Source organism: Bufo bufo, chromosome 2 (assembly GCF_905171765.1).
Source record: "Bufo bufo chromosome 2, aBufBuf1.1, whole genome shotgun sequence".
Lineage (NCBI taxonomy): Eukaryota > Metazoa > Chordata > Amphibia > Anura > Bufonidae > Bufo > Bufo bufo.
Window position 1 is genome coordinate 125,174,678 of NC_053390.1, and position 23,412 is coordinate 125,198,089.

General features: G+C 42.5%; 1 protein-coding gene across 2 annotated transcripts in view; it reads left to right on the top strand.

Moving 5' to 3' along the window:
* The window catches only part of XRCC4 (X-ray repair cross complementing 4), a 431,955-nt gene that overhangs the window by 192,784 nt on the left and 215,759 nt on the right, over nt 1-23,412 (top strand). For both annotated transcript variants that reach the window (XM_040421507.1, XM_040421508.1), the window contains exons 4-6: nt 1,423-1,589; nt 2,085-2,228; nt 9,190-9,278. In XM_040421507.1, coding sequence (XP_040277441.1) covers nt 1,423-1,589; nt 2,085-2,228; nt 9,190-9,278 — 400 coding nt within the window. The remainder of the gene's footprint in view (nt 1-1,422; nt 1,590-2,084; nt 2,229-9,189; nt 9,279-23,412) is intronic.

Consider the following 23,412-nt stretch of genomic DNA (forward strand, 5'->3'; position numbering starts at 1 on the left):
TAATGGCAAATGAATGCTCCTAAAGCAGCTTCAAATGGGATGTTTCGCCTGGACCTTAGAGTCCCACTATGGCTTCAGAGACTGGGCCTATCGGAGGATCCTTTGGTACTCTGGTGGGCTAGTTCAACCTTGCTGATGAGTCTCTTCCATGAAAAACAGTGCTCACTGACATATTTCAGATGATGAAAACCAGTGTCATCGGACCTTTTTTAGATGCACACACTAGATCCAATTAACCTGTCAGAACATACAGAATCCCTACAGATATTGCCCTTGGTCGGATTTGAACCCAGGACTTTAGTAATACGTGGCACTTAACTGCAATCAATGCAGGGCAAAAGCTTCCATCTAATAATATAGCCACAAACCCAATCCATTTGGTGGCTTCTGTGTAGAGATGAGGTTTTCTCAGCTTTGTATGTACAGTACAGACCAAAAGCTTGGACACACCTTCTCATTCAAAGAGTTTTCTTTATTTTCATGACTATGAAGGCATCAAAACTATAAATTAACACATGTGGAATTATATACATAACAAACAAGTGTGAAACAACTGAAAATATGTCATATTCTAGGTTCTTCAAAGTAGCCACCTTTTGCTTTGATTACTGCTTTGCACACTCTTGGCATTCTCTTGATGAGCTTCAAGAGGTAGTCCCCTGAAATGGTCTTCCAACAGTCTTGAAGGAGTTCCCAGAGATGCTTAGCACTTGTTGGCCCTTTTGCCTTCACTCTGCGGTCCAGCTCACCCCAAACCATCTTGATTGGGTTCAGGTCCGGTGACTGTGGAGGCCAGGTCATCTGGCGCAGCACCCCATCACTCTCCTTCATGGTCAAATAGCCCTTACTTTTAAAGTTTTCCCAATTTTTTGGCTGACTGACTGACCTTCATTTCTTAAAGTAATGATGGCCACTCGTTTCTCTTTACTTAGCTGATTTTTTCTTGCCATAATACAAATTCTAACAGTCTATTCAGTAGGACTATCAGCTGTGTATCCACCTGACTTCTCCTCAAAGCAACTGATGGTCCCAACTCCATTTATAAGGCAAGAAATCCCACTTATTAAACCTGACAGGGCACACCTGTGAAGTGAAAACCATTTCAGGGGACTACCTCTTGAAGCTCATCAAGAGAATGCCAAGAGTGTGCAAAGCAGTAATCAAAGCAAAAGGTGGCTACTTTGAAGAATCTAGAATATGACATATTTTCAGTTGTTTCACACTTATTTGTTATGTATATAATTCCACATGTGTTAATTCATAGTTTTGATGCCTTCAGTGTGAATCTACAATTTTCAGTCATGAAAATAAAGAAAACTCTTTGAATGAGAAGGTGTGTCCAAACTTTTGGTCTGTACTGTATGTCAGGGTTTTTTTTGGCCCCCAGTGTGATTCTGTTTCTGCATCTTATTGTCTTTACAGTTTAAACTTGGATCACTCAAACTCAGGAATGCCCCAGACCCCGCTGAAATCATCAAAGACTTAATTGATTATTGCTTGAACTGTGCAACAGAATTACATAGTAGAAATGAACATCTGCTGAAGGAAAATGAAAGGCTCCGGCAGGACTGGAATCACATGCATGAACAGTAAGAGTTTTTTTTACATCCACTTCTATGTATAAGCTTGCAGAGTGTGCCATGTGTTGTTATAATCCACTAGTCACAATTCAGAGGACTTCTTTTAGGAAAACTTTTGAGGACAAAAAGGGAAAAAATGCTCATAGCAGCTAATTTAATTACAACTTTTATTTTCTGAACGGAGCTCGAAACATGAGAGCTGGAATTTGATTAGCTGATGTTTTGTCTACACTAGTATTGATATATATGTCCGTATACACATTCTCTTCTCGTCACTGTTTAGACACGATAGCCATAATGGCAAAATCTACAAAGAGAATCTCTCACCCTGGAGGATCTGACATTTCCAGGTATTTCCAATCACTTCCCCTGTGGTGACGCTACAGGGGAGCTGAACAGTTGCTGACGGTTTCCTCTGCAGATTACAGCTGATCGCAGCGGTCTTTTGGGACCCTTCTTGAAAAAAGCACACATCCCCTTTAACATTTGTTCTTTATTTTTCAGGCTTGACAAATCTGTGAACAGCAAGGAGGAACTGGAACGAAATCTTTACACTAAATTTACATTGGTGTTAAATGAGAAGAAAGCAAAAATTAGAAGTCTTAATGAAAAGTTGTCACAGACTGAACAAAAGGTGTCAGAGAAAAGGTATGTACAGAAATTTGCAGTACATTTTTCATGCAAGTCCTAAAAGTATCGGGGACAGTGTAATGATCATGCCCACAGAAGATGTTACCAGTCCTGTCTCGTATAATATTGGGAGTGAAAAAAGAAATCACAGAAAATAATGCACTAAAACAGTAGATGCAAACATAACATATGGACTAATTATAAAAATCTGAGACTCTTAACCAATATACACTGAATAAAAATATAAACACAACACTTTCGGTTTTGCTCCCATTTTGCATGAGCTGAACTCAAAGTTCTGAAACATTTTCTACATACACAAAAGACCCATTACTCTCAAATATTGTTCACAAATCAGTTCAAATCTGTGTTAGTGAGCACTTCTCCTTTAGTAACATAGTAACATAGTACATAAGGCCGAAAAAAGACATTTGTCCATCCAGTTCGGCCTGTTATCTTGCAAGTTGATCCAGAGGAAGGCAAAAAACCCTGAGAGGTAGAAGCCAATTTTCTCCACTTTAGGGGAATAAAAAATTCCTTCCCGACTCCAATCATGCAATCAGAATAACTCCCTGGATCAACGACCCCTCTCTAGTAGCTATAGCCTGTAATATTATTAAGCTCCAGAAATACGTCCAGGCCCCTCTTGAATTCCTTTATTGTACTCACCATCACCACCTCCTCAGGCAGAGAGTTCCATAGTCTCACTGGTCTTACCGTAAAGAATCCTTTTCTATGTTTGTGTACAAACCTTCTTTCCTCCAGACGCAGAGGATGTCCCCTCGTCACAGTCACAGTCCTGGGGATAAATAGCTGATGGGATAGATCTCTGTACTGACCCCTGATATATTTATACATATTAATTAGATCTCCCCTGAGTCGTCTTTTTTCTAAAGTGAATAACCCTAATTTTGCCGAGATAATCCATCCCACTTCACAGGTGTGGCATATCAAGGTGCTGATCAGACAACATGAATATACACAGGTGTGCCTTAGACTGCCCACAATAAAAGGGCACTCTGAAATGTGCACAGTTTTGCCTTACTGGGAAGGTGTCAGAAAACCAGTCAGTATCTGGTGTGGCCACCATTTGCCTCACGCAGTGCAACACATCTCCATCGAATAGAGTTGATCTGGTTGCTGATTGTGTCCTGTGGAATGTTGGTCCACTCCTCATCAATAGTTGTGCGAGGATGCAGAATGTTGGCAGGAATTGGAACAAGCTGTCGTATACGCCGATCCAGAGCATCCCAAACATGCTCAATGGGTGACCAGTGAGTATGCTGGCCATGCAAGAACTGGGATGTTTTCAGCTTCCAGGAATTGTGTACAGATCCTTGCAATATGGGGCTGTGCATTATCATGCTGCAACATGAGGTGATGGTCGTGGATGAATGGCACAACAATGGGCCTCAGGATCTCGTCACAGTATCTCTGTACATTCAAAATGCCATCAATAAAATGCACCTGTATTTGTTGTCCATAACATGCACCTGCCCATACCATAACCCCACTGCCAACATGGGCTACTGGATCCACAATGTTGATGTCAGCAAACCACTCACCCACACGACACCACACACTCTGCCCTGAACAGTGAAAACCGTGACTCATCCGTGAACAGAACACCTCTCCAACGTGCCAGACGCCATTGAATGTGAGCATTTGCCCACTTAAGTCAGTTACGACGACGAACTGCAGTCAGGTCCAGACCCCGATGAGGACGACGAGCATGCATTTGAGCTTCCCTGAGACGGTTTCTGACAATTTGTGCAGAAATTCTTTGGTTATGCAAACCGATTGTTGCTGCAGCTGTCCGGGTGGCTGGTCTCAGACGATCATGCTGGATGTGGAGGTCCTGGGCTGGTGTGGTTACACGTGGTCTGCGGTTGTGAGGCTGGTTGGATGTACTGCCAAATTCTCTGAAACGCCTTTGGAGACGGCTTATGGTAGAGAAATTAACATTCATTGTACGGGCAACAGTTGATGAAGTCAGCATGCCAATTGCACGCTCCCTCAAACATTGCGACATCTGTGGCATTGTGCAGTGTGATCAAACTGCACATTTCAGAGTGGTCCTTTATTGTGGGCAGTCTAAGGCACACCTGTGCAATATTCATGCTGTCTAATCAGCACCTTGATATGCCACACCTGTGAGGTGGGATGGATTATCTCAGCAAAGGAGAAGTGCTCACTATCACAGATTTAGACAGATTTGTGAACAATATTTGAGAGTAATGGGTCTTTTGTGTAGGTACAAAATGTTTCAGAGCTTTGAGTTCAGCTCATGCAAAATTGGAGCAAAACTGAAAATGTTGCATTTATATTTTTGTTTGTATTTTGATCAAAGTTCATCTGTGCCCACCTACCCAGCGCCACAGTGGTCTCAGGTCTGGCAGGTCCTACTCTATACCTACCTATGCAGTTGTGCATCTATGTTCAGGAGAGCAGACCCTGCACATATAGTGTGCTGCTCCTGGTTACCTCTGTGTGCATCAACAACCAATGAGAGGAGGAGCACACACAGCTATATGTACCACCTTAATCAAGGTCGCCTTTTAGATAGGTGGGGAAAAAGTGCACATGAATGCTTCTCCCAGAATAGAAGCGCAGTTACATTTGAAGGTGCCACTCCTTCAAGACAAATCTAAAAAATCACTAAAACAGTAGCATTTATGTGCACGCAGCTCGGACTAAAATCACTGCAAAAAATGTACCAGAATGATACGCAACTGACAATACTAGCTAATTTCTCCGGCCAATGTTAAAAGCTGAGAACTTTGCCAATATCTTCCAGTCAGGAACATATCGGAGCCCCTCATGCACCACGTCACGATGTCTTAGCATGCATGGGGTCCTACCACTCAACTGCCCATGGTGTGTGAACAGGGTCTGAATCAGTGCTAGAAATCAACTCACAGCCAGGCCCAATGCACTGTGCGGTAGAATAAAGCTGTGAGCTGCACCCACAACAGACCATGTGACACACAAGCTACCAGGTGCAAAAGAATGTTACCCACAAAATAAAGTGGCACATTCCATACACATAAAGACAAATACTCTCTGAAAAAAGTGGCCTAAACAGGTGAAAATGCTCTAAACCCAGACACTGTAGCGTGTCTATAACCGGAGGAGGAATTCCTCCGCATGCGGTCCGCAGACAACGGCAATCCCCAGCAAAAAAAATGCGTACAATGGAGGATGCCGGGGCGGACCGCATGCACCACAAGCTCCTGCGTCACATGGTCTGTTGTGGGTGCGCCATTTTCTCTTTACTAGCACAGTGGAGAAGGAGGGAGTCCCTCCCTCCCCACTGTGACTCGGCCACCACTGCCACCAATGAATATAAAACATATTAATACAAGTATAGGCAGCGGTATCACAGACCCGGCCTCAATAACAAGGCATGCGATATGCGGCAATTAATCCCTCAGGTGTCACATCTGAGGGGTTAATTACCGCGGATCGCATGCCCTGTTATTGAGGCCGGTCTGTGATACCGCTGCCGACACTTGTATAAATGAGTTAAAGAGGACCTTTCATTGGTCCAAAAAATATGAACTTAGTAGCAGGCTACATAGAGCGGCGCCCAGGGATCTAAGTGCACTTACTATCATTCCTGGGCGCCGCTCTGTTCGCCTGCTGTGGCCCCCGGTATTTTCAACATTCAGAACAAGGAGGAGGAGACACCAGTGTCTATCCTCCCTGACAGCAGTGCTGTCCAATCGCAGCTCAGAGCCAGGGATGTTTTTTTTCTTCCTGGCTCTGAGCTCTGCGCTGCGATTGGACAGCGCTGCTGTCAGGGAGAAGGAGAGACACTGGTGTCTCCTCCTCCTTTCTCTAAATGTTAAAAATATTGGGGGCCGCAGCGGGCAATCGGAGTGGCGCCCAGGAATAATAGTAAGTGCACTTAGATCCCTGGGCGCCGCTCTATGTAGCCTGCTACTTAGTTCATATTCTTTGGGCCCATGAAAGATCCTCTTTAATTACATTAATTGGAGGAGCAGTACGCCCCCCCCCTTGGTATTAGTATCATTGGTGGTGCAGTGCGCCCTCCCAAAGCGCCCCCCCCCCCCCCCATTATTAGTATCATTGGTGGTACAGTGGCCACAGGCCCCCCCCCCCCCCCCCCTCATTGTTATATGGTGGCCACAGGGTCCCCTCCCCTCCATTGTTGGCAGTGGCAGATTACACTGCTGGGGGCTCCAATTGGTTACCATGGCAGCCAGGACGCTACTGAAGCCCTGGCTGCCATGGTAAGCTCCCTGCTGTTGTGTGTACTATGCACAGGGCAGCAAGGAGAGTGTGAAGTCCTATTCACCCTGATACAACTCTAATGGGGTGAATAGGACAAGGGATAAAAAGATCCAGGTTATAGCTCCTAAGGGGGGGGGAAATGGTTATTAAATAAAAAGTAAAAAAAACTTAAAAGCTTAAATCGCCCCCTTTCCCCATTTTACATATAAAATTTACAAACAATAAAAAATAAACATATTACATATCGCCACATCCGAAAAAGTGTGAGCTATTAAAATATTAAAAAATATTTCCGCTCTGGTGAAGGTGGTAACAGAAAAAAAATCAAAACTGCGCAATTCTCCATTTTTAGTCACCTTGTCTCCCAAAAGATGTCACTGGATATGAGAGGTATGTGGTGTCGTATTCTCCTATATGTAGTGCTGACTCACTACTGTCACCTGCGTCTCATCTTCTCCGTCAAGTCCTTTTTTTAATTATATGCATTTTAAATTTGGCGACTAAAAAATTTAATTTGGCTCCTAAATTTTTTAGTTTAGGAGCCAATGGCTCCTGGTTATTTTTTATTTTTTGTCTGGAGCACTGCATTCAGACCTCAGATCAGTCCCCCCCAATGTGAATCACTCCCAGACCTCATATAACAGCCCCATTTAGACCTCAGATCAGACCCCCTTATGTGAATGACCCCCAGACCTCACATAACAGCAGATAACAGCCCCATTTAGACCTCAGATCAGACCCCCTTATGTGAATGACCCCCAGACCTCAGATAACAGCAGATAACAGCCCCATTCAGACCTCAGATCAGACCTCTCAATGTGAATGACCCTCAGACCTTAGTACAGACCTCCTTGCTCAGAGCAATTGAAATAAAAAAAAATCTACTTACTCTCCCAGGATCCAACTCCATCCCTTCTTCTTGTCGCACGCTCTGCTGTGACCTCAGGGAGCGCTACATTCACCTCTTCCCGGTCCTCCAATACTATTGAGCGCTTCCATAATGGAAGTGGCCATTAGTATTCACCCCATAAGACACAGTTTTGGTGGGAAAAAGTGAGTCTTATTGGGCGAAAAATATGGTATATATGGTTTGGTATGAAAGTGGCATAACAGGATGTATGGCCAGTACAAAAAAAATAGCTATTTGTTTGGATATCCATCATAGAAGCAGACATCCGTAAAGGATTCTGAGAAATCGGAGGAAATTGGTATGAAAATTATCCCAGCAGGTGTATTTCGGAAGAACAACATACCGAGGTGTACTTAATTACTGAGTGTGAGTTGTGGGGGATATACAGAAATGGGATGTATTGCAATTGGCCACTGGATATGATCGTAGATGGACATCTGGAGCCGTTGCAATACAGTACGTCATATCTGATGAAGCGGGGTTGCATACAGCCAGGTGTGTTAATTCACAGAACAGTAGGTACTGGCACACAGATAAGTCACACAGGCTGTACCAACAGCCTCTTCATGATCCAGAAATCTGTGTATGGTGTGCAAGTGTTTTAATGGCACCATTTACTGTTACGTACAATGTAGTGGGAAGCTGCCAAAAAATTCCAAACACAATTTTGCCACAGTTTTATAGGTTTTGTTTTTGCGTTGTTTCCTATGTGGTAAAACTGACCTGTGCCATTCATTCTCCAGGTCAGCACGATTACAGTGATACCACATTTATCTAGTTTTTCTTGTGCTTTAATACTCAAAAAAAATAAATAAATAAACTTTCGAAAAAGTTTATTTATATATTTTTTTTCTTTTCATCACCATATTTTGAACCCTATAACTATTATGTCTACAGAGCTGTATGGGTTCTCATTTATTGCGGGACAATCTGTCGTTTTTATTGATACCATTTTGGACTGTGTATGACTTTTGGTCACTTTTTATTTAATGGATTTTTCGGTGAGGTAAAGTGATGAAAAAAAATGACAAATCAGCCATTTAGATTTTTGTTAATGTTACGCCGTTCGCTGTATGGGAATAATAATTTTTACATTTTAATAGTACGGGTGTTTTCTGACGTGGCAATGCCTATGATGTTTAATTGTTTTATTGTTTATTTTTTATACTAGGGAAAGGTGGTGATTTGCACGTTCAAATTTTTTTTTTTTTTATATTTAATTTTTTTTTTTACTTTTTTAACTTTATTTTTGTAACTTTTTTTAAGTTATCTAAGTGACTATAACAAGCTATCATTGGGTTGCTACTTGTATTCTGTAATGGATATCTATCCATTACAGGATTCAGTTTAGTCCAATGCAGTGCTACCACCTGCAGGCCTGCATTAGAATATACTAGTAGTTGGCCTGGAAGCCTTGTACAGGCTCAGGCCTATTATTATTATTGGATGCCTTCCCCGACCAGGTCGGCAAGTGCGCGGCTTTTGGCTTTATCACTCTCAGATGCTGTGGTCACATTTAACCACAGCATCTGAGAGGTTAGATGTGTGTGATCGGCATTAACACCAATCGCAGACATTAGCCTCAGCCTCTGCTGTTTTAAAACAGCAGAAACTCTGTGGTTATTGCTCCCGCTGCACTGGCGAGTGGGCACCATCTTTAAAGCCTGGACTTACGCCGTATAAGTACAGCAGAGATCTCAAAGTTGTTAAGGTGTACCTGTCATTTTTGCACATCACAGAAAGCCATTTTAAGTTTAAAAATAATCGGTCATTCATTAGATGTATACCAATTATTTATTTTTATTTCCACAGCAACAGTTCCCTTCCGTTTGACACTCTCCCTATTGCAGACTACAATGGCTCAACAGATGAGGAAAGCTCAGAGGTTAAGGAAGAGCCTGGTAAGAGAAAAGTGGAAATAAAGGAGGGAGGGGGAATGACAGAGGAAGCAGGGGGTGCAGAGTGCACAAAGTGGCTTGGCCCTGCCTTTGGTGCACTTAACTGCTCATTTGCATCTGGATTAAGAGTGTATATTCTCCAGAAAGAATCAACAGATCGCTAAGTAATATACACTGTGTGCAGAATTATTAGGCAAATGAGTATTTTGACCACATCATCCTCTTTATGCATGTTGTCTTACTCCAAGCTGTATAGGCTCGAAAGCCTACTACCAATTAAGCATATTAGGTGATGTGCATCTCTGTAATAAGAAGGGGTGTGGTCTAATGACATCAACACCCTATATTAGGTGTGCATAATTATTAGGCAACTTCCTTTCCTTTGGCAAAATGGGTCAAAAGAAGGACTTGACAGGCTCAGAAAAGTCAAAAATAGTGAGATATGTTGCAGAGGGATGCAGCACTCCTAAAATTGCAAAGCTTCTGAAGCGTGATCATCGAACAATCAAGCGTTTCATTCAAAATAGTCAACAGGGTCGCAAGAAGCGTGTGGAAAAACCAAGGCGCAAAATAACTGCCCATGAACTGAGAAAAGTCAAGCGTGCAGCTGCAAAGATGCCACTTGCCACCAGTTTGGCCATATTTCAGAGCTGCAACATCACTGGAGTGCCCAAAAGCACAAGGTGTGCAATACTCAGAGACATGGCCAAGGTAAGAAAGGCTGAAAGACGACCACCACTGAACAAGACACACAAGCTGAAACGTCAAGACTGGGCCAAGAAATATCTCAAGACTGATTTTTCTAAGGTTTTATGGACTGATGAAATGAGAGTGAGTCTTGATGGGCCAGATGGATGGGCCCGTGGCTGGATTGGTAAAGGGCAGAGAGCTCCAGTCCGACTCAGACGCCAGCAAGGTGGAGGTGGAGTACTGGTTTGGGCTGGTATCATCAAAGATGAGCTTGTGGGGCCTTTTCGGGTTAAGGATGGAGTCAAGCTCAACTCCCAGTCCTACTGCCAGTTTCTGGAAGACACCTTCTTCAAGCAGTGGTACAGGAAGAAGTCTGCATCCTTCAAGAAAAACATGATTTTCATGCAGGACAATGCTCCATCACACGTGTCCAAGTACTCCACAGCGTGGCTGGCAAGAAAGGGTATAAAAGAAGAAAATCTAATGACATGGCCTCCTTGTTCACCTGATCTGAACCCCATTGAGAACCTGTGGTCCATCATCAAATGTGAGATTTACAAGGAGGGAAAACAGTACACCTCTCTGAACAGTGTCTGGGAGGCTGTGGTTGCTGCTGCACGCAATATTGATGGTGAACAGATCAAAACACTGCCAGAATCCATGGATGGCAGGCTTTTGAGTGTCCTTGCAAAGAAAGGTGGCTATATTGGTCACTGATTTGTTTTTGTTTTGTTTTTGAATGTCAGAAATGTATATTTGTGAATGTTGAGATGTTATATTGGTTTCACTGGTAAAAATAAATAATTGAAATGGGTATATATTTGTTTTTTGTTACGTTGCCTAATAATTATGCACAGTAATAGTCACCTGCACACACAGATATCCCCCTAAAATAGCTAAAACTAAAAACAAACTAAAAACTACTTCCAAAAATATTCAGCTTTGATATTAATGAGTTTTTTGGGTTCATTGAGAACATGGTTGTTGTTCAATAATAAAATTAATCCTCAAAAATACAACTTGCCTAATAATTCTGCACTCCCTGTATATGATTACATTCAGCTGAGCTAGCCTTATAGGGCATTGTGTCTTGTTTATCAGGGAATCTCCTGGTGACAGGCTCCCTTTAATATTTCATAATATAATATCTAAAATGCAGTTGACTAGCAAAATGATTGTGAAACACATATAAGAATATAACATAGAAAATAGCTGCAGTCGATCAGTCCACAGTCTAGTGTAAATGCTGCAGTCAGTGTAAAGTCCGCAGTCTTCTCTAAATGCTGCAGTTGATCAGTCCCCTGCCTAGTGTAAATTTTTCAGCTAGTGTAAACACTAAAATTTATCTATCCGTAGTCTATTGTAAATGCTACAGTCAATCAGTCCACAGTCAAGTCTAACTGCAGTCAGTCTAGTGTAAATGCTGCAGTCGATGAGTCCACAGACTAGTGTAAATGCTGCAGCCAGTCAGTCCTCAGTCTAGTGTAAATGCTGCAGTCGATCAGTCCATAGACTAGTGTAAATGCTGCAGTCGATCAGTCCATAGACTAGTGTAAATGCTGCAGTCAATCAGTCCACAGTCTAGTGTAAATGCTGCAGTCGATCAGTCCACAGACTAGTGTAAATGCTGCAGCCAGTCAGTCCTCAGTCTAGTGTAAATGCTGCTGTCGATCAGTTCACAGACTAGTGTAAATGCTGCAGCTAGTCAGTCCTCAGTCTAGTGTAATTGCTGCTGTCGATCAGTCCACAGACTAGTGTAAATGCTGCAGCCAGTCAGTCCTCAGTCTAGTGTAATTGCGGCTGTCGATCAGTCCACAGACTAGTGTAAATGCTGCAGCCAGTCAGTCCACAGACTAGTGTAAATGCTGCAGTCAATCAGTCCACAGACTAGTGTAAATGCTGCAGTCAATCAGTCCACAGACTAGTGTAAATGCTGCAGCCAGTCAGTCCACAGTCTGGTGTAAATGCTGCAATCAGTCAGGCTACAGTCCAGCTCAATGAGTTAGTTGTTATTTAAGTTTTTTTTTAGATAGTGTAGAGAAAGGGATGTTAAAACTTATTGTAATGTACTTTATTAGTGAAATATGTTTTTTTTATACTAGAAAACAGGGTGTAAAGAGTCTCCTTAGCAACGCACTAACTGATCATTGCCAAGGAGAGTCCATCTTCAGCATTTTTCTGATCTCTTAAGATCCCTGTGTGTAACAGAGGCTTCCAGCCTGCCTCGCTGTATGTGCCTTATTTCTGCTGTGTCCTGCTTAAGTGATTTGCTGCCAGCGCTAACCGCCAGCAGCTCTGATAGTTTAGCTCTCCTTATTGTGCTTCTTGGTAAGCAGAGGGCAGAACGCGGGGATCGGAGCTTCTAACTCTTGGCGATGATAGTAAGGCCTCATTCACATGAGCGAGATTTCCGCGCGTGTGCAATGCATGAGGTGAACGCATAGCATCCGCAATGAATACGGACCCATTTTTTTCTATGGGGCTGTGCACATGAATGGGGATTTTCACGCATCACTTTTGTGTTACGTGAAAATCGCAGCATGTTCTATATTGTTTTTCACGCAACGCAGGCCCCATAGAAGTGAATGGGGCTGCGTGAAAATCGCAAGCATCCGCAAGCAAGTGCGGATGCGGTGCGATTTTCACGCACGGTTGCTAGGAAACGATCGGGATGGGGACCCGATCTTTATTATTTTTCTTTATAACATGGTTATAAGGGAAAATAATAGCATTCTGAATACAGAATGCATAGTACAATAGGGCTGGAGGGGTTAAAAATAAATAAATAATTTAACTCGCCTTAATCCACTTGTTCACGCAGCCGGCATTTCTTCTGTCTTCTTCTCTGAGGAATAGGACCTTTGATGACGTCACTACACTCATCACATGGTCCGTCACATGATCCATCACCATGGTAAAAGATCATGTGATGGACCATGTGATGAGCGCAGTGACGTCATCAAAGGTTCTATTCCTCAAAGAAGAAGACAGAAGAGATGCCGGCTGCCCGAACAAGTGGATTAAGGTGAGTTAAATTATATATATATTTTTAACCCCTCCAGCCCTATTGTACTATGCATTCTGTATTCAGAATGCTATTATTTTTCCTTTATAACCATGTTATAAGGGGAAATAATACAATCTACACAACCTTGAACCCAAACCTAAACTTCTGTGAAGAAGTTCGGGTCTGGGTACCACATTCAGTTTTTTATCACGTGCGTGTAAAACACATTGCACCTGGGCGATAAAAATTGAACAACGGAACGCAATCGCAGTAAAAACTAACTGCAATTGGGTACCTACTCGCGCAGGTTTGCCGCAACGCATCCGGACCTTATCCGGACACGCTCATGTGAAAGAGACCTAAGTGTTTAGTATTATAGCAGGTTGACTTTAAAGGCTATGTACACCTCCGGAGGCATTTTTTTTATGATTGCATGTTACTCATTTTTGGCTAAAAATCTTTTTTTCAATTGGCCTTTATTAAAAATATTGAGCTGTTCTGTCACAAAGGGTTATCTGTTTTTCTAGCTGTGTGATTGATACTTTCACTTTTACTTTGTGCCACCTAATAAGCCTTATCTGTAAACTACTGAGAGGTCATAAACACTTATTTAAGCCACGTTCTGATCGGTAAGATAAGAACTAAGCTATAATGAGTGTTTAGGAGGTGAGAGAGCAGAGATAAGGAGTCCGTCTGCTCCTCAGATGACGGAAAAGACAGAAAATCCAAAGGCTGCTACTAGAGCATGTCAGCTCTGTACAGAAAAAAGGAAGCCATATTTTTTATATCTAAATGCTACTGTTAGTCCACCCACAGTCTTTTCTTTCAGGCTTAGGAGCCAAGGACACCCAAGTGATTTTTTGGGGATCTTAGCTATAACCAGTGACCCACAATGTTGTCTTTCCGTCTCTAGTGATATACTGTATCCATGCATTCAGCAATTAACTCAATGTTTCAGACTCACAGAAAACTTGTGATTTACTTTTTCACTTACGTTTGTGATAAACGCAATTCATCATACTATTATTATTAGCTGTTACTTGTGGGTAATTACTCTTATAGAGAAATATACAGTATCTTTTGAAATAGTAAAATAGTTGCTGATGCATCCAAGGTTTAGGGATGTGAAATCTCTCTTGTGCAATGCCAGTCCAGTCATTTTACAGGAAAAGCGAAATGATCAGTCATCTGTCAACTGTGAAGCATGATGAGAGACGTAAATGTAACTGTCCACCTGCTTCCTTTACTACAACCCATTCGTGCTGGAAAGAATTTGTGTAAGTTGTCTAGAAAATAAAACTAATGCTTTAAACATTTCCAAGGCTGGTCAACAAGTAAACGTGCGCCAGTGCTGAACTGTGATCATCTGCCGAACAGTGGAAAGACTTATTTCACTTCACAGGGTTTTGTCACATTTATTCGCCACACCTTAGTCTTTAATTATACAAGAAATCAGTCATCAGCCCGGTTCTATTTTTATTTATGCAATGCACATATGTGGAAGGGGATTTTTTTATGTACTCTTTTATTTTTAGAGATGTGCTGATCATTCCTTCATCACCTGTATAGACAGTGCAGTAGAACAAGCTTGATTTATGGTGTGACGGCCGTGCCACAAAACATCAGCACTGGCCGCGTGCTACCTATTGGCTTTAGTGGGTCCGTGATTCGCAAGATGTGGCGAAAGATAGGACATGTCTCATCTTTTACGGTGCAGAGGCCCGGACCCAGAAGCACATGGAAACACACGGTAGGCTTTCCAGGTCCGTGTCTCCACACTGCAAAATGTAGAACATGGCCTATTTTTCACCGCTTCTTGCGGATTATGGACTCATTGAAGTCAGTAGGTCTGCAACGTGATGTGGGGTGCACACGGCCGGTGCCCATGTTTTGCGGATCCCCGCTATGCAGTCTACAAACCAGACACATCTGTCAAACGTTCATGTGAATGCAGCCTACACGGGACAAATGGCAATGAAGGAGCTTTGTAGGGGAATACTACTTCTCCCGTCATACCAGGCAGTGACTGTCCAGACAGCCGTCAATGTCTTCCCTAAAGTAAAGCCACATGCACATGTCTACAGTGTGTGCATGTCAGCTCAGATATGATGCCAGAAAGTACTGGGAGAGTAAGGTTTGTTCAGTATATATTAGATCCAATTCCACGTCACGATTTTTTCATACAGATGTATTTTTCTACTGACAGTCATCTATAATATTCTTTTTTCCTAATCAGTTGTTATTTTTGGTAGAGAACCTATAAAAGGACACTGAGAACTACTAAGCTAAAAAATATTATTTTATTAGATATATGATTAAAAACATACAAGGAGATGACAGACAAATGCAAAAAGTGCAGTACTATCCTGGGAGAGTTTATCAAGTACAACAGTGTGATAAGGTAAGTGACCTAAATGTAGGCGCCTATAAGTAGAAAAACTACTATATAAGATATATATTGAAAGGGTATCCACTATTGATGAGAGTGCAAGTAGTAGCATCAAATATAAAGTGCAAGTGTATGACTTGGTTTTCTGTAATGAGAAAGATTTTCAATGACCGGAAATATACAGATGGAGCACAGCTGAATCTAGGACTAAATTGTTCATCTGAACCCACTGTAGATACAAAGATTACAATTCAACAATCACATTTTGCTATGTTGGGCATAGTCAGATCTGCTTCATGTGTAGTGTTCCTGGGGCCATCATATCAATTTTCTTTCATCATTCATGATTCGCGTTTTATGTTTTGTTCAGTCCCACACTGAGCAGGACTCGTATCTACCTATACTTAGTGTCCTCAGGCTGTTTGGTTTTCGTCAAGTGTGAGCAGACAGCTTGTTTGCATGGTGTACTAGGACCAGATTATTTCTGATACTCGCCATTCATTACAGCTTTGTCCGGAAGCTCATCTACGTACAGATTACATTAACAGCAATATAATTGACCAGAGATCGCCCTCTGCATTCTCCTCTGATATGAGAGGAAGTGAGTGAGATTTTCACCTTTTAGACACTAGGGGCGGCTTAAGAACCTTCCCGGATCTGTGGGTTCCTGTTGTTCTCTTAAATAACAGTGTACAGTCCTTGTAAGCAATTACTGGTTTACTTACAGGTCTTAAGAGCTCATTCACACTTTCACGTGCAGTTTCATATTCCCTGCCATTTTTTTGTATGAACTTTAATAGTTTCCAGAAGAAGGAAAATATGACATTTGGACAAGTTTCACGCACAGTGTTCAGGTGTTTTTTGTTTTGTTTTTTGTTAGGTGGTCTAATACACAGTTGCCTAGTCTTTGCTGGGGTTGTAGAAGTATAAGTTTGTTTTGTTTTGTCTTTTTGGTTTTTTTTTGTATTTTTTTTTTTCTTTAATGGCATTTTAGGATTGGAGAGTTTTTTTCTTCAAAATACAGCATGTTGAAGGTGTGCTAAACCAACACTTTAAGACCACAACGCTAACAGGCATTTTTGTTAAGAAAACAAACAGAAGCCTTGGTCTGAGTGAGCCCTGTTAACATTGACAGTGTTTGCATACAAAAAGTGTGTATGGCCTGACTTTTAAAGGGATTTTCCTAGCAAACAATATATCTGTAAAACTGCTCTGAATGCTGTTGCATTCCACTCTCTGGTCTGCCTCCATGGTCTACTGCCTGGTCCAGCAATGACATGTTGATATAGGGGCATGTGTTAGTGGCTTCTGTGGTAACCTGCCCCTGTATAAAGATGTCATTGCTGGAACAAAAAGTAGAGAGCAGCGGGGGATCCATGAGGGGAGTATGGATGTTTGTTTTTATTTTGTAAAGTCATTCAGAGCAGTTTTGCCTGGAAAACCTCTTTAAAGAGCACCCGTCACCAGGATCAACCCAGTTAAATCAGGCATGATACCTGATAGGGTTGATCTTGCTTATTAAAAGGATACCCGTCTTGTGAAAATCAGCTGTGGTGTTCTCGAGAGAAAAGATTTTAATTATTTATGCAAATGAGGGCTTTGATGCACTGAAGGGTGGGGCCTAACCCCTCAGTGCACCTCAGCACTACAACTTTCCAGTGCTGTCCCCTCCCCTTGTTGCACTGAAGCCCTCATTTGCACAAAGGATAAAAGTATTTTTCTCTCCACAAAACCAGCACTGATTTTCATAAGACCGGTATCATTTTAGTCGGCAAGTGTCAATTTTTCTTTCAATATGTTTTGATTGTGCCAAATTGGTCCTTCATTATGTTTCAACCTCCTACCCTCATACAGAGACCTCTGGTGAGGTATCATACATTCAACAGAAATGTGATCCTTCTGCTCTATGATATATCCTACTGCATGTATAGTAGTGGTGTCCCCCAACATTTTATTATGTGCCACCAAGAAATGGGCCTACACATAAGATAAGGGTCGGCGGAGCGATCTACCGAGCATGCACATGTGCTGAATGAGGAGAAAGCCACTGTCTTATCTTCTGAGAAAGGATGGGCATCTGAAATCCATCATGCTTGATCTTTATCTTCCCTGACATGAGCCATCTGGGGAGAGACAGGATGGCCCCATACACATTAGATGGTTGGCCAAACCCACCTAAACTGAAGAGTTCTACCTAAATAGGTCTAATGTGTGTGGCCAGCAGGCCATAAATAATAAAAAAAACGTAGACTCGATCCTACTCTTTTTTTGGTACTAGATACTTGACAACGTTTTTATCTTGGATTTGCCTGATCCATTTGCCCTCCCAGGAAATAATCCACCACCATTGCTGCTTGGCAGCAGCTTTCTACTCTCTCCCTTTTTGGAAATACATACAAACTTGGCCGAACTGAGTCAGGAGAGAAAGGTGTCGGCCAAATGAGTGTTCAGCCGACAGCTATTGAAGGCACATTGGGGGAGATGTATCAAAATGGTGTAAAGGAAATTTGGCTTAGTTGCAGATAGATTTTGCCGCCAGAGGAGCTCTGAAAAATTATAGGTGAAATCTGATTTGCTGCTATGGACAACTAAGCCATTTTTCCTTTACACCGGTTTTGATAAATCTCCCCTTATTGTCATGTATAGCACACTATTCCCATCCTTTCTTCGCCCATTCCTCACTGCCCAAACACCGTTATATGGCCTTGTGTGTTTCTTTCCCTTTTTTTTTTTTCTAATTTTTCCTTTGGTTAGTCAGGTTTGCTTCTGCATTCTTTTTAGCTTATGTGAATCAGTACTGCAAAGAGTAGAAAAGATAATGCACATAAGTCAGTCTATGTGAGTAATACAAGCAGATTTCCGTAAGAGCATAGCAAGCTTCCCAAGTCACCGCTGGGTCACAACACAAGTATTGCTATGCAGCCACACATGAAGCAAAGGGAGCGTGACGTCCTCCTTAAATAATTCCTGTAGCATAAATAATAATAATGAAGATTACAATAATAATTACAATAGGAAATGCTGGTTTATCGCCATAACTAAACTTTGTAATTTACTTGTAGGAAGCGTTCACGTGAGTCTACCTGAGATTGTTACATTTGCTATATCAAAAGCCCGCCGTCAGCCATTTATCAATCTGTTCAGCAGCTGCTATTATTAACGCTCTTCTGCTGATCAGTGGTATTGTGTAAAGAGCCTTCAGGAGAATCCTTTCATTGATTTTCGATGCCTTTTGAGAAATGATATTGTGAATGACTGTGTTAAGTGGATTATGATAATGAAGGCAATACATCACTCTCCTCCATATGGGAAATCTAGGCTTTATTCTAATTTTGATGGAATAGCATTTACAGATTTCTGAACTTCAATTAGAGAAGCACGTAGTCATGGGGATCTGCTAACAGTACTGTTGTAGACAAATCATATGCTGAATGACCAGTATTGGGACCCAGACCTTGTAAATGCTCTTGTATCTGGGCAGATTTATTGTGTTTCTTTTGCAAGCATAAAGGACTAGCAAAGTAATATAGGGTCCTGCATTCCTGTTTGTGCCATAAAAATCACAAAAAGCTTTCCTAGTTTATGAAATACATTTCCTTACATAAATCGAGACAGCAATTTGGTAAGTTATTACCAACATTGACCACACTAAGTCAGACCTGGTTCACACTTCAGTGATTTCCATCAGTGATTCTGAGCCAAAACCAATAAGGAATAAGGGAAAGATCTGCTCCTGTTCTGTGTTTTTAACCCGCACCAGTTTTTGGCTCACAATAACTGATGGAAATAACCGACCAAATCACTGATGTGTGAACTAAACGCGGGTTTAGACTGCACGATGTAGCAGCCGATTGTCGGGGAGGAAGCGTTCTAGCTTCCATCTGAGTGACTGTGAATGTGGTATGATAAATGTTATCTACTTCCCCAGTTTTTTGTTAAAGGGTTTCTATCACTTCGTATCACATATTTAGCTGTCAGACACTGTCAGCGATCTGCTAGTGTCTGCTCTAACAAACCATCCTAATATGATAGGTTTTGGGGCAGCCGTTTCGCTAAAATAAGAACTTATATCTATATGCTAATGAGCCTCTAGGTGCTATGGGGGCGTCATTAGCACCTAGAGGCTCCGTCTACCTTCATAAACTGTCGCCGCCCAGCGCGTCCCTCCAGCCCGCCCATCTCCTGCTGAATGTGATCCTCCCCGTGCGCGTCTCTGTTCGGCGCATGCGCAGTGAATGTCTGACCGCTTCCCTGCTCAGACATCTCCACTGCGCCTGTTCCTCGGAGCACTATGATGTCATCGGCGCAGGCGCAGTGGAGATGTCTGAGCAGGGAAGCGGTCAGACATTCACTGCGCATGCGCCGAACAGAGACGCGCACGGGGAGGATCACATTCAGCAGGAGATGGGCGGGCTGGAGGGACGCGCTGGGCGGCGGCAGTTTATGAAGGTAGACGGAGCCTCTAGGTGCTAATGACGCCCCCATAGCACCTAGAGGCTCATTAGCATATAGATATAAGTTCTTATTTTAGCGAAACGGCTGCCCCAAAACCTATCATATTAGGATGGTTTGTTAGAGCAGACACTAGCGGATCGCTAGTGTCTGACACCTAAATATGTGATACGAAGTGATAGAAACCCTTTAAGACAATGAGGAACATTTATTTACAAGACTGAAACTCTCATATGCCAGTCTTGATCCCTATGCTCTGGAGTGAGATGCTCTCTGGCAGCTCTGTGCCAGGAACTGAAGTCTATGCCAGCTAGGGGCGTAGACTTCAGCTATAAGTTAGGCCTGTATATGGAATATGTCATAGTAAATCCAGGGGACCATGCTAAGCCCGCCCCTCCCACTAAGCCGTACCCTCTTTTCTCACCACCTGAGAAAAGTAACCAGAATCTGAAAAAGTCGCAAATAAGGCACCCACCATAATTTGCAACTTTTTACTCTACAATTGTGGTACAAAAGCTTTAGTAAATGTCCCCCATTGTATTATACCTCCTTATGGAGAGCGCCTAATCGTGTGAGGAGTCTTATGGTCCAGGCAACACTCCTCTGAAATTCTGGGAAGAGGGTATGCAAATAAGCTCTTAGCAAGCTCCTACTCCACCAGATGTAAGGTAGTTATCCTATAAGTTATTGTTTGACCTGAGCAATGGTATACCAGAAAGAATGGTCCCGCTCAAGGTCCCCCGAAAGCCTAAGGGTCCATTCACACGTCCGTATGTGTTTTGCGGATCTTCGAAACACGGACACCGGCAATGTGCGTTCCGCATTTTGCGGAACCGCACATCGCCGGCACTCTCATAGAAAATGCCTTTTCTTGTCGGCAATTGCGGACAAGAATAGGACATGTACTATTTTTTTGCGGAACAGAAGTGCGGATCCGCAAATGTGGATACGGACAGCACATTCCGGCCCCATTGAAAATGAATGGGTCCGCACCCGTTCCGCAAAATTGCGGAATGGATGCGGACACATTTTGCTTAAAAATAAAAATTTCTCATAAATAGAGGAACAGATTTTAACAAGAAAAGTACGGTTATTTTTCCGGTCACCTACGCTACTTGGAGGTATGATTACTTTGAAACTGATTTGGAGGTGACAGAATCCCTTTAATGAGATATGTGTCTTCTATGGTGTTTTTTCCCATAAAGACCTCTGGAAAATGTGTGCATTTTCAATCTACATGTATGATCTCATATATTATTCACAAGTCCGGCTCTGATGGGAAACTGTTCAAGTGCTGACGTGTTATGTTTTTCTGCTAAGCAATACATCACACAGCTGTACTTTCTGCTTTATCATGCACTTGACTTGGATTCCGTAGACACAGTAAAAAAAACCACTATACTGTACATTGACCCTCATGTATTATGTTGTATTCTCTTACGCTGGTGTGAAAAAAAGACTGTATACTTCTGTATGCTCATTTTTATTTATTTTATGCCCTAGTTTCATTAAACATTTTAAAGATATTTAAATAAGAAAGATTTGTTTTGCCCTCTGAAGTAAAAAGATTAGCATCAGTTACCTATGCAGAGGCCGGGGCACTACAATTATGGCAGAAGACAAAACTGCCCAGGCTTACAGTTCATTTATACATTAACCTCAGTAAGGTGAGGTGAGCTCTGGCAATCAAAGGAATTACCTTTAAATGAACTCATTACCTTTAAATGAAAACATTATAGAAATTTAAAGAAAAAAGAACTGTGTAGTTTGGAGGAGACTCTGTACCATCTTGTCAAAATTTGAACCATGGTTCCTGCTGAATATTGAAAATGTGTGTGTCATTGTGTATAGGCATGCATGGTGCTCTAGAGTAAAATGAATGCGTAAGTCTCTTTCCCATTTGGCAAGTTATGACAGATGTGAGAAAATAATAATTTGTATGGAATGGAAAGGGCACGTTGAAGGAACCCAGTCTCAGAGCATAGGTTTAAATACGGTACGGAAGTGGACATAGTAGGTAAGGGTTGTGTTAGGAGAAATCATTATTGTTTGCTAGAATCTGCAGCTGGGGCTGGGTATGTTTGATTTGCTCTGAGCCAGGATCAGAAAGAGCCAGGAACTGCTCCTTGTGAGAAAAGATTGATTGTCCAGTGTAGAGTGATGAATGAAAGAGATGAGGATGATGAAGAAGTAGAAGTGAAGCAATGAGAGGGTGAAATGACATTGACGCTATGACGTCAGGTAGCCATGGAGCTGCTGCAATAGAAAACTAAAAAAAAAACAACTTGCTCTAGGGGGAACCAAGTTGATTGTTAGACACCGACACCAGGAAGCCCAGCAGATCAGCTGTTTGAGAAGGCAGTAATGCTCCTGTAAGCGCCATGGCCTTCTTGCAGCTTACCAAGCACAACACTGTACATTGTATAGAGACTGTGCTTGGTATCGCAGCTCATTCACTTGAGTGGGACTGAGCTGCGCCTAGCCACGTCACCAGTAAATTTGACATCACTGGCCTAGAATAAACTGTGAGAAGGCCACGGAGCTCACAGGAGGGACTGTTAATCGGCAGGGGTCTGAGGTGTCAGACCCCCACGATCAAATACTGATGACCCATCCAGAGGATGAAAAGTGTCGGAAAACCCTTTTAAGTCAGCCATGTGTGTGCCGCTAAGTGAACCACTTAAAGGGAACCTGTCACCAGGATTTTGTGCATAGAGCTGGGGACATGGGCTGCTAGATGGCCGCTAGCACATCCGCAATACCCAGTCCCCACAGCCCTGTGTGCTTTTATTGCGTTAAAAAACAGTTTTGATCCATATGCAAATGACCTGATATGAGTCCTGTATCCGGAGAGGAGTCAAGCGGAAAGGAGCCCAGCACCGCCCCGCGTCCTCTGAATCTCCTCCTTGCTGGCTGACGTCACAGAGCTGGAGCGCCGAAATCTCACGATGCGCGAGCTAGCGCATGCGTAGTTCGTTCCCTGTGCTGATGCCAGTACAGGGAATGAACATGATGCAGACACTGCGCATGCGCTAGCTTGCGCATCGCGAGATTCGGAGGACGCGGGGCGGTGCTAGGCTCCTTTCCGCTTGACTCATCTCCGGACACAGGACTCATATCAGGTCATTTGCATATTGATCAAAAAAGGTTTTTTAACACAATAAAAGAGCAGAGAGCTGTGGGGACTGGGTATTGCAGATGTGCTAGCGGCCATCTAGCAGCCCATGTCCCCAGCTCTATGCACAAAATCCTGGTGACAGGTTCTCTTTAACCATATACATAGATATCTGGCTGCCCATGTCTTTGAGATAAGAAGGGTAGAGCTTACGCTATTTGCCAGTTTTTGAGACCCGAGGAATTTAGTCAATAAACAGGAAAGGTTGGCAAAGAGCAAGTGAAACAGAGCAGACGGAGTAACATGTTCGTTTTAAAAGTGGCACATTGCTCAAACAATATAAAGACAACCCCATCAGGTCATTTTTGATGATGCAAAGAGGAAGCAGAAAATTCTGATAAGACAGATAGATTGTGTCACTAGTGATGTGGATCAATAAATATTCTATGGAGAGTGTGGCCCAATCAAAATGGAAGAAACCCAC